This window comes from Malurus melanocephalus, unplaced genomic scaffold, assembly GCF_030028575.1.
Source record: "Malurus melanocephalus ecotype Western Australia unplaced genomic scaffold, MMel_1.1 scaffold_545, whole genome shotgun sequence".
NCBI classification, from domain to species: domain Eukaryota; kingdom Metazoa; phylum Chordata; class Aves; order Passeriformes; family Maluridae; genus Malurus; species Malurus melanocephalus.
This window is the reverse complement of record NW_026623777.1, coordinates 312,191-325,317: the sequence shown is the minus strand read 5'-3', so window position 1 is coordinate 325,317 and position 13,127 is coordinate 312,191. Positions and strand designations below refer to the sequence as shown.

The window sequence follows — 13,127 nt, the reverse complement described above, 5'->3', positions numbered from 1 at the left end:
CTCTGCAGCCCCTAAAGCTGGTGTGCAGCTCCTCACACAGGGCTGTAGGGTGTCAGTTCTGTTTTCCCACACCATTCTCTGGTGAACACCTCTCCCCAGCCTCTGCAGCCCCTAAAGCTGGTGTGCAGTCTCTTGCAGAGGGCTGTAGGGTGTCAGCTGTTCTGGTTTCTCACAGCACTAACACTCTCCCCAGCCTGTGCAGGGTCACTCACATGAGGTCAGGCCTGAAGCGATGGATGATGGCACACAGTGCCAGCCCACTCCTCCAGGAGCTGCTCAGGTCAGTGATGTGGACATTTCGATAGCCCTCTGTCTGCTTCTGGCACCACGTCAGAAGCTTGTTAGGCCGAATGTCTGACTCTGCAGAAATGGAGAGCAAACACTTCAGTCAGTTTTTGCATGCTCTGGAGGCCACAAATGTTAAGTCACAGCGATCATGAGATGCCACTTACCCTGTCTGGTGAGGTTCACTGATCTCCTGATAGAGCTCACTCTTTCAAGAGGACAGCGGTGCAGCTCATTGGTAACATATAATTGTCTCACCTAAAGGAAAAGCAATTACCAGAATGATGTCAGACAAAAAAAAAAACCTCAGTTTTGTTTCCAGGTTAACTTTATCAGCAGMTGGTTCTACATTAAGGAGTTTCCTGAAGATTTTGTTTATACACTCCTTGCAGTTTTATTTATCCTAGACAAAAAAAAGAACTGATTTTACAAGAAAGCCTTTGAAGGACTGACCTGGTGAGGTCGAACACAGCTCGAGTTCAAGTTCGGGTATCGTGTTCCCGGGTCAATGGTGTACTGATCAAAGTTCTTATTAATATTTTCAGGGGTCGTCTGAGGCAAGAGTCGGTAAATACTCTCTCTTAGAGAGGAAAAAGATGCAAGAGTTACATATTAAAATAAATATTTATTATATAAAGAGATTGGAGGTTTTTYGCAGCTGCCTGAACCTTATTTTGGTTTTGCCAGGACAAGTGCTACAGACTAAATGCATAATGCACCCACCCCATTTCTTATCCCCACTCAGCAGAAGGACACCAGACAGAAGGACAAGACAGACACTTAAGAGCTTATGCCATATCTTCCTGAGGCAGGAAGTGAGCAAGGAAAAGATGGGAAAATTAAAAAAAAAAAAAAAAGGTTACATCATCCAGTCATCTGTTCTTGTTTTAACATCCACTCAAGGAGTAACTTCTTTACCACATAACAGCACTATCCTGTCATCCTGCAATTCCTGTAACCACCACAGCTTTTTTTACTGTACTGTTSAATTTTCCATTTGGGACTAGGCTGTGTCTCAGTCATCCCACAGGCTTCWATCTTAAAACTTCTCCAAGTGCTGCTGTTAGCAAAGCTCCTGCTGCATCACCACAACCATGACTGTTCCTATTACGTGTCCCAAAAGGACATGTGTGTTCCTATTATGTGTCTGCCCCACAAGAGCCTGGGCAGCTGCAGCAGAGCAGGGGGGCTGCCAGCAGGACCAAAATCAGCAGCTTCAGCCTCACACCATGGTGACAKCAGCACTGCTGCTGTACTTAACAACAGATTTCCTTGTTCCACTCAAAAAAAGCTTATGGTGCATTATAACAGCATTATAATAATTCTCCTTTGCCACATTTTTATCAGCCTAAAGAGAGCACCACAGAGAGAAAATCAAAGAGATCAACTATGAAACCTGTTATTTATTTAGACTCCTAGGATTTTTTTATTATTTTTAAAACAAAAAAAAAAACCAGGTGTTGAGATGGATGTAGGGTTGGTTTTTTAATACATACGTATTAGGTATCTTTGTTTTATTTCTTTAAGGATCATASATAATTTTAGTGATTAAGCTAGAGGCTAATACCATTTCTCCTGATGACATTGTGCAATCCTTTTGCAGATGGTGTGACTCTGATTTTGTGCAGATGAAGCAGAGCAGAGCACTCACCGTTCAGCCAGGATCTCCAGCGGRGGCTTCCCCTGAGCCCAGCCCCGCACCATCCACGCCGTGTCAAAGGCAGCCAGGAACCCTCGTGCACAGCCAGTACCCATCGGCCAGAAGGGCTGCAAGAATCAGCTGCACTTTAATCCCTTCTATTTCTTACATTCTTATTACAAAAGTAACTTCCAGTGACAATTTGGAGTCTAGGGTTTCACACTGTCTTGGAAAAACGGCCCAGAAAGAGCCAAAATGCAACACAGACAAGACTTCCAGGCTTCAAACGTGTGTCTCCTCCAAGTGTTAGGTAAGGAAAAAAGATTGCTTCTTTCACTTTTTCCTTTTCTTAATTCATGTATTTTAAAACAAATTTCTTAGCCTCAAAAGATAAAGTCTCAGAAAGGTTATAGGAGAAAAAGAAAGTCGACTCAGAAATTATTCAGAGAGACAAAGGAAAAAAAAGATGCCCTTCTTATCTCCTAAATTTGCTTTGGATAGTTCTTCTAAAATGCTTCAGGCTGTCACTGTGAGTTAAACAAAAAACAAAAAAACAAACAAAACACAAGAAAAAGAGTTGCTACATACACTTTTCACTTCAGAAAGAAAAAACAAAGGAGCATACTAAGGCAAAGAGACTGCAATAATAATTTGAATCAAGTTTTTGTCAACGATGGAATTCAGGAAAATTATGCCATGCACCCAAGTGGAGGACATGGTGCTCAAAGATTTTGGAGAGAAACACAACTTGCATAAAGCAAAATGGGATCTCAGCCAGGGGCTGCCAGCCAAGCATTAGCTATGACAAACTATGGCATAAAAAAAGGGAAAAGAAAACAAAAAAATCTATTTCAAAGAAGGTACCACTGTTTCAGGACATGTAAAAGAGGACAATTTTACATCAGAGGGTAAGCTGAATGGTTGGATTAAGGAAATAGAGCAAAAAAATAAAAAATACTACTTAGAAGGCATTCCAAGATATACCTCAAGCAAACTGTCTCCAACAAGTGCCACCAGGAGCTTATGTCTGTGCCTCTCTCTCACCAGGGCAGCRTTTTCAGATGCATACATGGAAGTAAAATCAAACATTGCTACGTCTGGCTGGCCGTAGTGATTAATTGCAAAATCCAAGGAAGGCAGCTGGTAGTTGGTTGCAAAGTCAGCGGCTTCTCTGGCGTAGGACAGCAAATTGCTCTGGTTCACRTTTTCTGCACAGAGCAGCAGTTCCGTGTCAATGGAGTCCTGCAAGGAGAGAAGGGTGTGGGGTGAGAGACTCCAAAATCCTCYCTGAACTGGAGCATTGCAGTCTGACAGCACAATGGGACATCCCACAGCAGCAAGAGCCAAGTGAGATTTGTGACCTCCTCCAAAAAACCCAAAGCACAAACCCAGGTACCACCCCRAGCAGAAACTCTCCTCGCTGACACTGAACAAGCAGCTCTGCTTGCAACAAAATGTTATCATTCCCCAGTTCCTTGGTGGTGTGCTACTTTCAGAACTTTACTCCCTCACATCAAAATACGTTATCAGCATCACTGCAATGGTTTTGTGCACATGTGCACCCCACAGCTGAAAGCAGAGCAGAAACACTGATGATGATGATGATGATGATGAAACGTGCAGGGCTCAGCCTCGAGGTTTGATTTGATATCTGAGTAACAACCCCACATTCAAACCTGCATCACAGCAGCTTTTCTGCTCTTCAGTTTTGGGCTGTTTTTTTTTTTTTTTTTTGCCAGAGTGGTGCAGGACCCTGCCTTCCCAGGTCATCCTGGTTAAAGGCCGTGATTATTAATAAGGCAGGTTCTATTTCCAGCCTAATCCTGGATGAGACCCCTGATCACAGATGATACTGCAGAACCGCTATTAGCCCGCTTGTTCAGACAGACTTCGGGGGGTGTTCTACTTCCACTCAGACCAGAGTAGGTCAGGAAAACATCTCTGATGAGCCACCCCTGAAAAGCTCAGCCTATGAGATTTATGGCCTTCTTCTATCGTGTTTCAGCCACTTCAGAGGATCTGCAATTTAGCCCAGGGTAGGTTTTTCTGCTKGCTAATAYGCCTGATAAAGCCGGGCATAASTGTGCTAAGTTCACCCTTAAATAAYTGAGGTTTTTATTTTCTGGTGTGATGATCACACCATGTATTCCCAAGGTGAGTCAAGTTCTCCTTTCAGCCAGTTTCAGAGCTGATGAATTTAGGAAGCATTGTCTCAGTTCTCTGTAGAAACTTGGAGCTGACAGAAGGAAAAAGCAAATTCTAAAAACATCACAGTAAGGATCCAAGTGACCTGAGCTTAAGTGATTAAGTCTATAAACACCCTATCTAACATGCAACAACGTTTATGCAGATGTTCACACTTATTCTGTGCCAAGTAAATAAAACAGGGCTTTAAGCAGCATTTTTACATACATTAATAATCACTCCTTTGTCCAGAAGACTCTGCTTTTTTGCTGTCATCACAAAATAATGAGTGCTGTCTTTATAGTAAACAATATTCTCCAGGTCAATCCCTGAAAAGAGACACACATTTGTTACCAAGTGCAGTGCCCTGTCCCTGTCATTCACTGACTCCAAGTGATTGATCCCAGCAGATTGATCCCTTTCCTTCTTGGGGTGTGTTCATTTTCCCAACTGGGATGAAGGAYCAGTGGGAAAAATGAACCAAGAGAGGAGACTGGCCTGACCCAACCAGAGTCCTCCTCAGCACAATTTATTCAGCATTCCTTCAGGGAACAGCCAGTTAACTGCAGCATTAACTGATTCACAGGTAGAGCTGGGTGCCAAGGGAACAAAGTGTTTTTCAGGTTGCCAGGGCTCTGGCATCAGCTCTAACCAGGGGGGTTGGTTTCAGTTACAACAGTAATTAAAAAAATCAGCTGTAAATCAAGACAAGAATTGCTTTTACTGATAGTGTAAGCAACTATTCTGAAACCCTTTCCATTAAGATATATTTCACAGTTTATATTTTTAGTCTTTATGGCAGATTCTAGTTCTTCTCAGTTTATCAGCTCCACACATCAAAAARTGAGAATAAACTTCTCCCAGAAGGGCAGAGACTTTTTCAAAGGGTATAAGCTGTTCAGCATGTGAACAGATAGAAACAAAACAAATCATGTCTTAAGAGAAAACCTCTGGGCCCTGAAAATGCTCTTCCAAATTTGTCCAACATAGCAGACATTTTTGCAGTTGAGAAAAATTTAAACATTAAAACAAGCCATGATGTGGCAACGCCCAAGCTAAAAAAATATCCCACTGKACCATAAATGGACACCTCCATCTGCAAGATTCTGACATCAACAACATATTATCACTTGGAAAATGTTTATACAGAGTATTCAAAACTGATGTTACCAGCACAGGAGGGTGGCCTGGCACATAAAGATCCCCTCTGCTGCCTCTTGTATTTGGTAGTGGAAAAATTGTGGATGCACCCACCTGTTTCCTCTTTAAGGTCCTGGAAGAACTTCTGATTGAAAATGAAAGCAACACCACTAATTTCTTCTACCTTGGCTTCTGCAGTTGTGTTTCTGTTAATAAAATTGGCAGTGATTGCTATAGCCAGCTTTCCACGAAACTCCTTCCTCCTGAAGCCTGGTGAGCAAAGAGAAGAATTAAAACCACTGGAAACTTCAAAGTGGACTCTCAGGGAGGGTCAGCTCAGTATTTTTCCTACATCTACTCCTACACTTCCTCAATCACCACACCATCAGTGGATTCYRCCATTCCTCCAAAATTCCCTTGAAYGTAAAGAGTTTTTGCTCCCCATTTTCAGCTGTGGAACTGGAGCTGTGCTGCATTCTCATTAAAAAGTCAAAAAGTCTCATTCAAAAAAATGGTTGGGTGGGGAGTAAGGGAAGAAGCTAAAGAAGGAAAAGTTATGACTGAAAGAAACATGAAAAGTGTTTTGGACATATCTGAAAATAGAACAGGTCTAATTCAGAGGAGAGAGACATTTTTAATATGCTAAATGGCAAATSAGATATTTGTCACAGAGGTGGTAAAACAGCTCATGAAAAAAGATGGAAGAGATCAGTAGTCAAARGCAGCAGAGAAAGATGTTAAAAATGGAAACCTCTGTAGCAGTGCTTAGGTGTACACACCTAAGACTTTTCAAAGATCTTTGGGCTTGAGAAATATTCAGTGGCTTAACTATTGCATTTCCAAGGTGAGCCCAACTGAGCAGTTCCTCGCTCTCTCACTCCGTCTTTGCTTCCACTTCTCACAGAAAAAAGCCCACTAAGCCACAATCTTGCAGTCACACATTTAAGTTTTTCCATCTGTATGTTTATCCATAATTAAATTAAGTAGGACAGAGGATCCTTACAGTATTTTTAGCCCACTGTAGATGACTCCAGAGAATATATGTATTTCATAAGAAGAAATTAATTGGTTGCGAATTTTTGTTTCTGTACTTAATATGCTCTTGTTATTTCACTGAGATAGATTTAATATGACAACASCAGCTTCTGTACATATCTTTGGTGCAAAAAATACTCCCTTAGATCCTGGTTAGAACATTAACTTCTCAAYAGAGTCTGCAGCTGAGGTAAGAATAATTAGGCTTTGCTGGTACCTCACTATTTAAACAGTCTTTTATGGGGGACTGCTGGACAACAATGTGGGGAAATTTCCAGTTCAGCATCACAAGGAATTAACTGTAAGCACATTGTGGTTGGAAAAKAAAAGAATAAGCAGACAAACTATGAAGCTAATAGAAAAAAAGGAAATAGTGTGCTTATTGAACGGAAGCTAGCATGGATATAATTAGAGTGAAAAGGGAAATACATAATTAGTAAGAGGTTTTTTTGTGTGATGCAGGAGCAGCTTATCGAGTGTCTCTCTARGAAACACAGCTCAGGTGGTCCAAATCCTCAGCAGTGACTCAAGTTCAGGAAGCATTTAKCCCTCTCCTCCCACACACCTCAGAGCTGTTTATTCTCTTTTGTGCTGTTTCTAAAGAAGCTGCTCCTGAAGTTCAGTCTCATTTGCAAAGAGGCAGTGCCTCAGTTGCCCTCATTAAACACTCGTGGTCATCAGCTCGAGCAAACAGGGCAAACCCACAGCACAGCAGCAAAGGCTGTGCAGCTCCTGACACGGACCTTGTCASCCTCCTTCAATTCAATCATCACATAATTATCTCAACTTGAAGCAAGGCCAATGGCACCACGATTCTGTAGCAGGGCAGACACACAGAGCTCAGGAGCTTAATGGCATTAAATGCCTTTTGAGCTAAAACTTAATAACAAAAGCAAAAGATACCACATGGAGTAACAGCTTCCACATAGACCTCATGGATTGAAAGGTAACCTGTTGCTTTGTGCTCCCCTCTGACTTTCAGGTCCTTCAAGACACCCTACAGAGCAGTAATAAGTGTAAACCCAGACATGGACCCACCTTCTAGCGTGTTCCTGCGGCCGTCTGCACCGATGATAACATCGAACTCATACTCTGACAAAGGGTGATCCATGGGCAGRAACTCAGCCCTCCAACCAGTCTCTGAAAACACAGATTATATTTATTCATTCGTCAGTATTAGAGCAGAAGTGATTTCAGAGTCTGAGGAAAGGGCACAAGGGTAAAGGTGCATTTCTCATTCTCTGCATCACCTAATTCAGTAATTTCCTGTCAGACCCACTCCACAAGAAGATGTTCAAGCACTTCATTCTCACTAAAGAACCCCACACCACCTTACCAGGACAGTACATACACGTGGTTATAGCAAGGRAGAGCTGGCTAGTAAAAGAAGAAAAATAGCATTCTATCATCAATGCTTGTAAYTGTCCTCTAAATAGAAATTAAATGGAAACGTACTCGCAAAGCTAAATACAATCTTTTGACAAAGTTGATTATGTGAAAATGTCTGTAGTGTCCCTATTTTAAAATCATATATACTTTAACTGCTTAAACCAATATATGTTTTGTTGTCATTATACAACCCTTTAAAGAAAGAACATAGTATTTTAATTAAAGTAATTTTTTAAAAAATACGATTACTACCACATCCTAAATATTAATATTAAAAAATAGTAGAAAGAAAATGAGAAATYTTATTCTATTGTTTAAAAATCTTGCATAAGAATGCTGATAAGACTCCATGTGCCAGTGGGAGTTTCATCAAATATGAAAGCAAAACAAGGCCCTGGGCGCTTAATCCATCCTCGATATTTATATTATCAATCAAAATTTGTTTTTGCAAGAAGATCCCAAGAAGCCACACCAGACTCCCTACAAAGCCTCAAATGCGTGCCAGAAGGCATAGTGCAAAACCTCAGCTGCTAAGCCTGGGCTGTATTTAAGATTTATTGGTACTCTGACACACTGATACTTAAACTGCACAGAGCAAGGCTGCTGAATAAGAAAAAACTCTGATTGCTTTAAACAGAGCTCAGCTGCCTTGAACGACCTCACATAACACTGGACACAAAAAGAAGTTCTTGTGAACTGAACTACATTATCATAAACAATACTTTGRTTTTCTTGATCTTCAGGAGGTTCCAGGACTTTCACAAATTCCAGGTTCACGTGGATTTCAACTCCCAGAATGAGTGCAACTTTGAAGAGGATGAGCTGAAGCTGTCGAATACCTGTGGACAGTGAGTAGCAAAGATGTATTTGGTGAACAAACAATCCCAGCTGCCCCCAGTCTGCCAGAGAACTGAAATTCAGTGTTGACACAAGCATGCAGTATTGCTGTTCCCCATGCTGGAATGAATGCAAACGTAGCAACCACCACAGGATGTTGCTCTCTTCCATCTCCTTTTCCTCCCGCAGCACAATCTTGCAGGCAAAACTCAGTTGAGTTTCTTAGAATACTTTTGTAGAGGTTTGCCTCTTAATGATATTTAAAGGATCTGCTAACCATCATGTTTTAGAATACAAAATTTTACAGTGTATTTCCCTGTAAAATCGTCCACTCTGCTGTTTGTGTCTACCTTCAACATACTGGAGTAAATATCAATATTCTTCATACTTCATAATCAAAGCCTATTGTTTAACAGCACCAGACTATCAGAAAAAGCTGCTCCATAGGACTGCAGCTCATTCTGTTGCTCTTGGCTTAAATGAGACCATTTTTTTCCTGTGTGCACACATGTTCTTGCACACATTTAAGTGGATGAACTTTCTGCTAAACCAGGAAAGTCTCCATTAATCTTCTGATCCTGCTAATCTCTTATCTGAACAGTGCCCATGCCCTCAGATACTCACTGATGTGATCGATGGATCCTGCACAGAATTTTCCATAGAATTTCTTTGCTCCCAGTCCCCGGAGGTCGTGGATGGTGAAAGGCCAGAGGTGCAGCACGTTGTTCCTGGAGAAGGTGTCCCTCTTCTCCACCACCACCACTTTGGCTCCCAGGAGGGCGAGTTCGATGGCAGTCCTCAGGCCACAGGGGCCACCGCCGATAATCAAACACTGCCAGGGAAAAGGACAAGTTTAACACAGGGCTTTGTGTTATTTCCACACAATTTCCAACTTACYCTATTGGTCTGACTTGAAACCAGCTGGACTTGCAGTACTGAGAGAGCAAATAAATAATTCTTTTTAAATAAATGAAATTTTTTTTTTTTTTTGCATGTGCTGTTCAGCCAATTTGCACAAGAAGCTAAACTGTGTTTAATGCAGACATAAAAGAATCTGGTGAAGAGAAGAAACAGCAAAAAGCCAAACACTTTGGAACATTATTAACCCCCATTTAGCGTTTCTCGAGTGCTTGCAGTAAACAGCATTACAGCTGTGGAAAAGGGAGGGGAAAGGAAATAAGTGGTCTTACTGCAGGCTTGTTTCATTTTAAAGAGGAAATGGGTGTACATTCTGTAGATTTGTTAGACAAAGCTACAATAAGCCAGAAGCCTTACAGTATCAGCTGCTCTCTGCAGGCAAGGGTGGGTACAAGAGCCTGGTGCAGCTACTGATGTACAGCAGGACATGTCGAGGGAACTCAGCACTCTGCTCCTGGGCCTGTCCTGCTCCATTTCACCCTGTCCTAAACATTCTCACTTTCAGGACAACCACAGTTTAGGAGCTTCAATCTAAGTTTGGGCATCCTCAGAAGAATCCATTCCAAAACAATTACACAGGATTSTTGCCCAAATTTTAGCTGACAGCTGCAATTTTTCGCAGACTAACAGGCAAAGGATTTCCAGAAAGCAAACTAATTAAACCCCAAACATATCTAATGCTTACATTTCCTTGACTGATTACTAAAAACTGATTAGAAACAGTCTTTTAGCTGGACAATGCTGTTGTTCCACACCTCCTACGAATCCCCCCTCCCCAAATCCCCAGATTTACAGAATCCAAGCCATGGCCATGCAGAGCCGAGCTGGGCTTGCTGTAAATCCAGGCCATGGTGGCAGAGGCAGACCCGCTCTGTGTCCCAAACAGAGCCAGAGATTGCAGTTTCAGAACATCTGCAGGCTGCCTGGATACCACTCTGGTTCCCATTACATCGCCATTTCATAAAATAGAGTCATTTATTTATTTTGGTTTGCTTATCATTTGCTTTCAAAGTTAACAATTTAAGCAAAAAGTATCTGATGCTGACTTTCGTCCAACCCAAATCATAAAAGTGCAGAAATGTCTTTTTTTAATTTAATAAATAATTCTAATAATTCCCACTGAAAGAACTCCTGTGAGGTGCTTTGGCTTTGCTTTAGGCAAGGGTTTTGTTAACCAGGGATACTAAAGTCAGGCTGTTGCATGAGCCACTTGGCTTTGTTCCTCTTAAAACAACATATTTAATTCACAATTTCAGAAAAACACTCCTCACTGCATGATGAGCATTAAGAAAACAATAAAGCSGACAGATGTAACAATATGAAGGAAGAAAATAGAGTGCAGCTGTGGCCCAAGTGAAGAGGATCACTGGTGGATCTGGGTCAGACGTTTTTTGCACATGCTACTTGTGATTAACAGGGGAGCTCTGAGCTCTGACAAGTGACTGACTCGACTGAGCCTTCCAGGGTTTTCCAGTCATGGGGAGCAGACAGAAACATTTTATATTTTATAAACTCCCATACACGGTCTCATAAGGTGAGGTCGGTTTTTTCACTTAGAAACTGTATTATATATAAATAAAGGCAACTTTAAAGAAAAGAAAAAAAATAAAAAGAAACAGCAGTCTTTGGAGATTTAGTCATAGTGGATCCTGCCAAGTAACAAAACCCACACAGAAAACCATTCCTCCTCGTGCTTTGCAACACAGTATGGAGAATTTTAAGGAGGATTCTGCCCTTCTCCCCTCCTCCTATCACCATTGACAAAGTATCTTCAYAATTGCCTAGAGACACCATGAAAAATGGTTGTATGTTTGCCATCATCCATGGTTACCTTCCAGAAACACATTATCTACACCACAGAGCTATTTGTTCTTTGATTTATGAAGGATCCTTCCTGCTGGTGYAGAACTTGCTCTTGGCACTTTTTCATCTAATTTTGAAACTTCTGGGGTCAAAACCAGCACAAAACCCCAGCAAAATATAATTCTTACTACATTTGTGTTCCTATCTTAAGTAAGGGAAGGGACCATCCACTCCCAGCAGTCTGCTTGCCAACAAAATCCCAGAAGAAACCTCCTTGCAGCCAGCCTAGAACAAACTCTGAATGGCATCCTATTTTCCCTCCTGTCATCCCATCTCCTGGCTCATCAGGGCCTGCTTTAGAAACTAATTTCTTACAATTTAACCCAGATCACAGCAACTGGCATCACATAAGGGAGTCTCAACCAWTCAATCCTGAACGGACAAATGCCAACAGCTTTTGACATCCACATCAACCGCCTTTCAACAGTGCCAGATCATCCCCCACAACCTTAAAGGGCAACTTGACCTTCCAAAGTATCTTCTACAAATTATTCCAAGTAACAGTTGCTGAAAAGAACGGACAAAGAGCTTTTTGCATATTTCTTGCTCGAGCTGGAAATGAAGGGAGAAAATCTTGGTATGGTTTTACAGGGCAGCTTATGAAAGAATAAGATCATGAGCAGAGTTGTGTGAGCTGCCTGAAGGACCCATCACATTGGATGTCACATCCTGTTTTACTACTGATACCACACCATTTCAATCAGAGATAACAATACTGAGAGGTGACGTTTTTCTTGGTGAAAACCTCCAAGTACCAGGCTGATGTTCTGCCTGCAAATGTGTGTGAATGCTTTCCATCAAACAAGAGGCTTCATTGAATCTAAGGCATTCCCCAAGAAAAGCACCGACCTTAAGGCAAAATGACAGAAAGACTGTGGGTTACAAAATGCCCATTGAAGAACACTAGTGCAAGTTTCCAGGCCAGTAACAGCTGTCCAGTGATAACTCAGGACTATTTCAGGTAAATTCATACTTAAGTACAGCACTTATTTCTGCACTTCACAAAAAAACCACTAATAAGCCCATGCATATTTTGTAAAAGTTGTTTATGCAAGTTGTGRAGTAAATACTATGTTTCTATGATACTGTTAAAAAATATTGTACTATTCTCTAAAAGATAATTGTTTCTGTACAAATCTTGTCCCACASTATTAACCAAGCACAGCACGCAATGCATTATTTATCTTCAGACTGAAACAGAGCAGAACTTCATGGATTTCTTCCTGCTACATATCAGAAATTTTCACTTGTAATAATATAAACCACACAGCATTTGCTAAGTCTCATAAGCCTGATTCCACTCACGGGTCAGTCTGATKGTAAGAGATGCTCCTTTCTCTCTAWGAGTACRTTTAKGAATGGCAGKGCCTTGAAAAYCTCCAGGAAATATTCCTAATGCTGAGCTAAATGGCAGCACAAATGATCTCTCCAACAGCACAACGGCTTCTGTGCCAGGCACAGGTTTTTTATATGCTCTCTTGTATATAATGTACAAATATATACTCAAAATGGAGAGGAGGAAAGGGAGAGGGTGTGCAAAGCAACCCCACCTGTCCCCCACTATTAAATCAGCAGCAGTGAACCCAGAACCTGCATCCCACTCTGGAAAAACCATACTCAGCTCAACAGCTGAGAATTTGCAGAATGTCTCTGCTGGTTCTCACACAGTAAAGTAAGCTTGCAGAAACAATGGAGGGCTTGGAGGAAAGGAGAAAAAGGGCAACAATACCACCACTGTGTTTAACAAAAAAAAAACAAACAACAACAACCAAAAAAAAGGTGGTTTAATCACTGGAAAAATAAACAAGTCTTAGTTTAAGCTTCCTCTCTGAGAAGG

General features: G+C 41.4%; 1 protein-coding gene across 11 annotated transcripts in view; it reads right to left on the bottom strand.

Annotated features, from left to right (window-relative positions):
- MICAL2 (microtubule associated monooxygenase, calponin and LIM domain containing 2) overlaps positions 1-13,127 on the bottom strand; it is a 91,016-nt gene that overhangs the window by 50,234 nt on the left and 27,655 nt on the right. For all 11 annotated transcript variants that reach the window (XM_057381990.1, XM_057381985.1, XM_057381991.1 and 8 more), the window contains exons 3-12: positions 9,134-9,341; positions 8,395-8,511; positions 7,322-7,423; positions 5,363-5,518; positions 4,337-4,437; positions 2,909-3,166; positions 1,937-2,052; positions 739-865; positions 453-543; positions 213-360 (exon numbers count right to left, since the gene is read on the bottom strand). In XM_057381990.1, the coding sequence (XP_057237973.1) occupies positions 213-360; positions 453-543; positions 739-865; positions 1,937-2,052; positions 2,909-3,166; positions 4,337-4,437; positions 5,363-5,518; positions 7,322-7,423; positions 8,395-8,511; positions 9,134-9,341 (1,424 nt within the window). The remainder of the gene's footprint in view (positions 1-212; positions 361-452; positions 544-738; positions 866-1,936; positions 2,053-2,908; positions 3,167-4,336; positions 4,438-5,362; positions 5,519-7,321; positions 7,424-8,394; positions 8,512-9,133; positions 9,342-13,127) is intronic.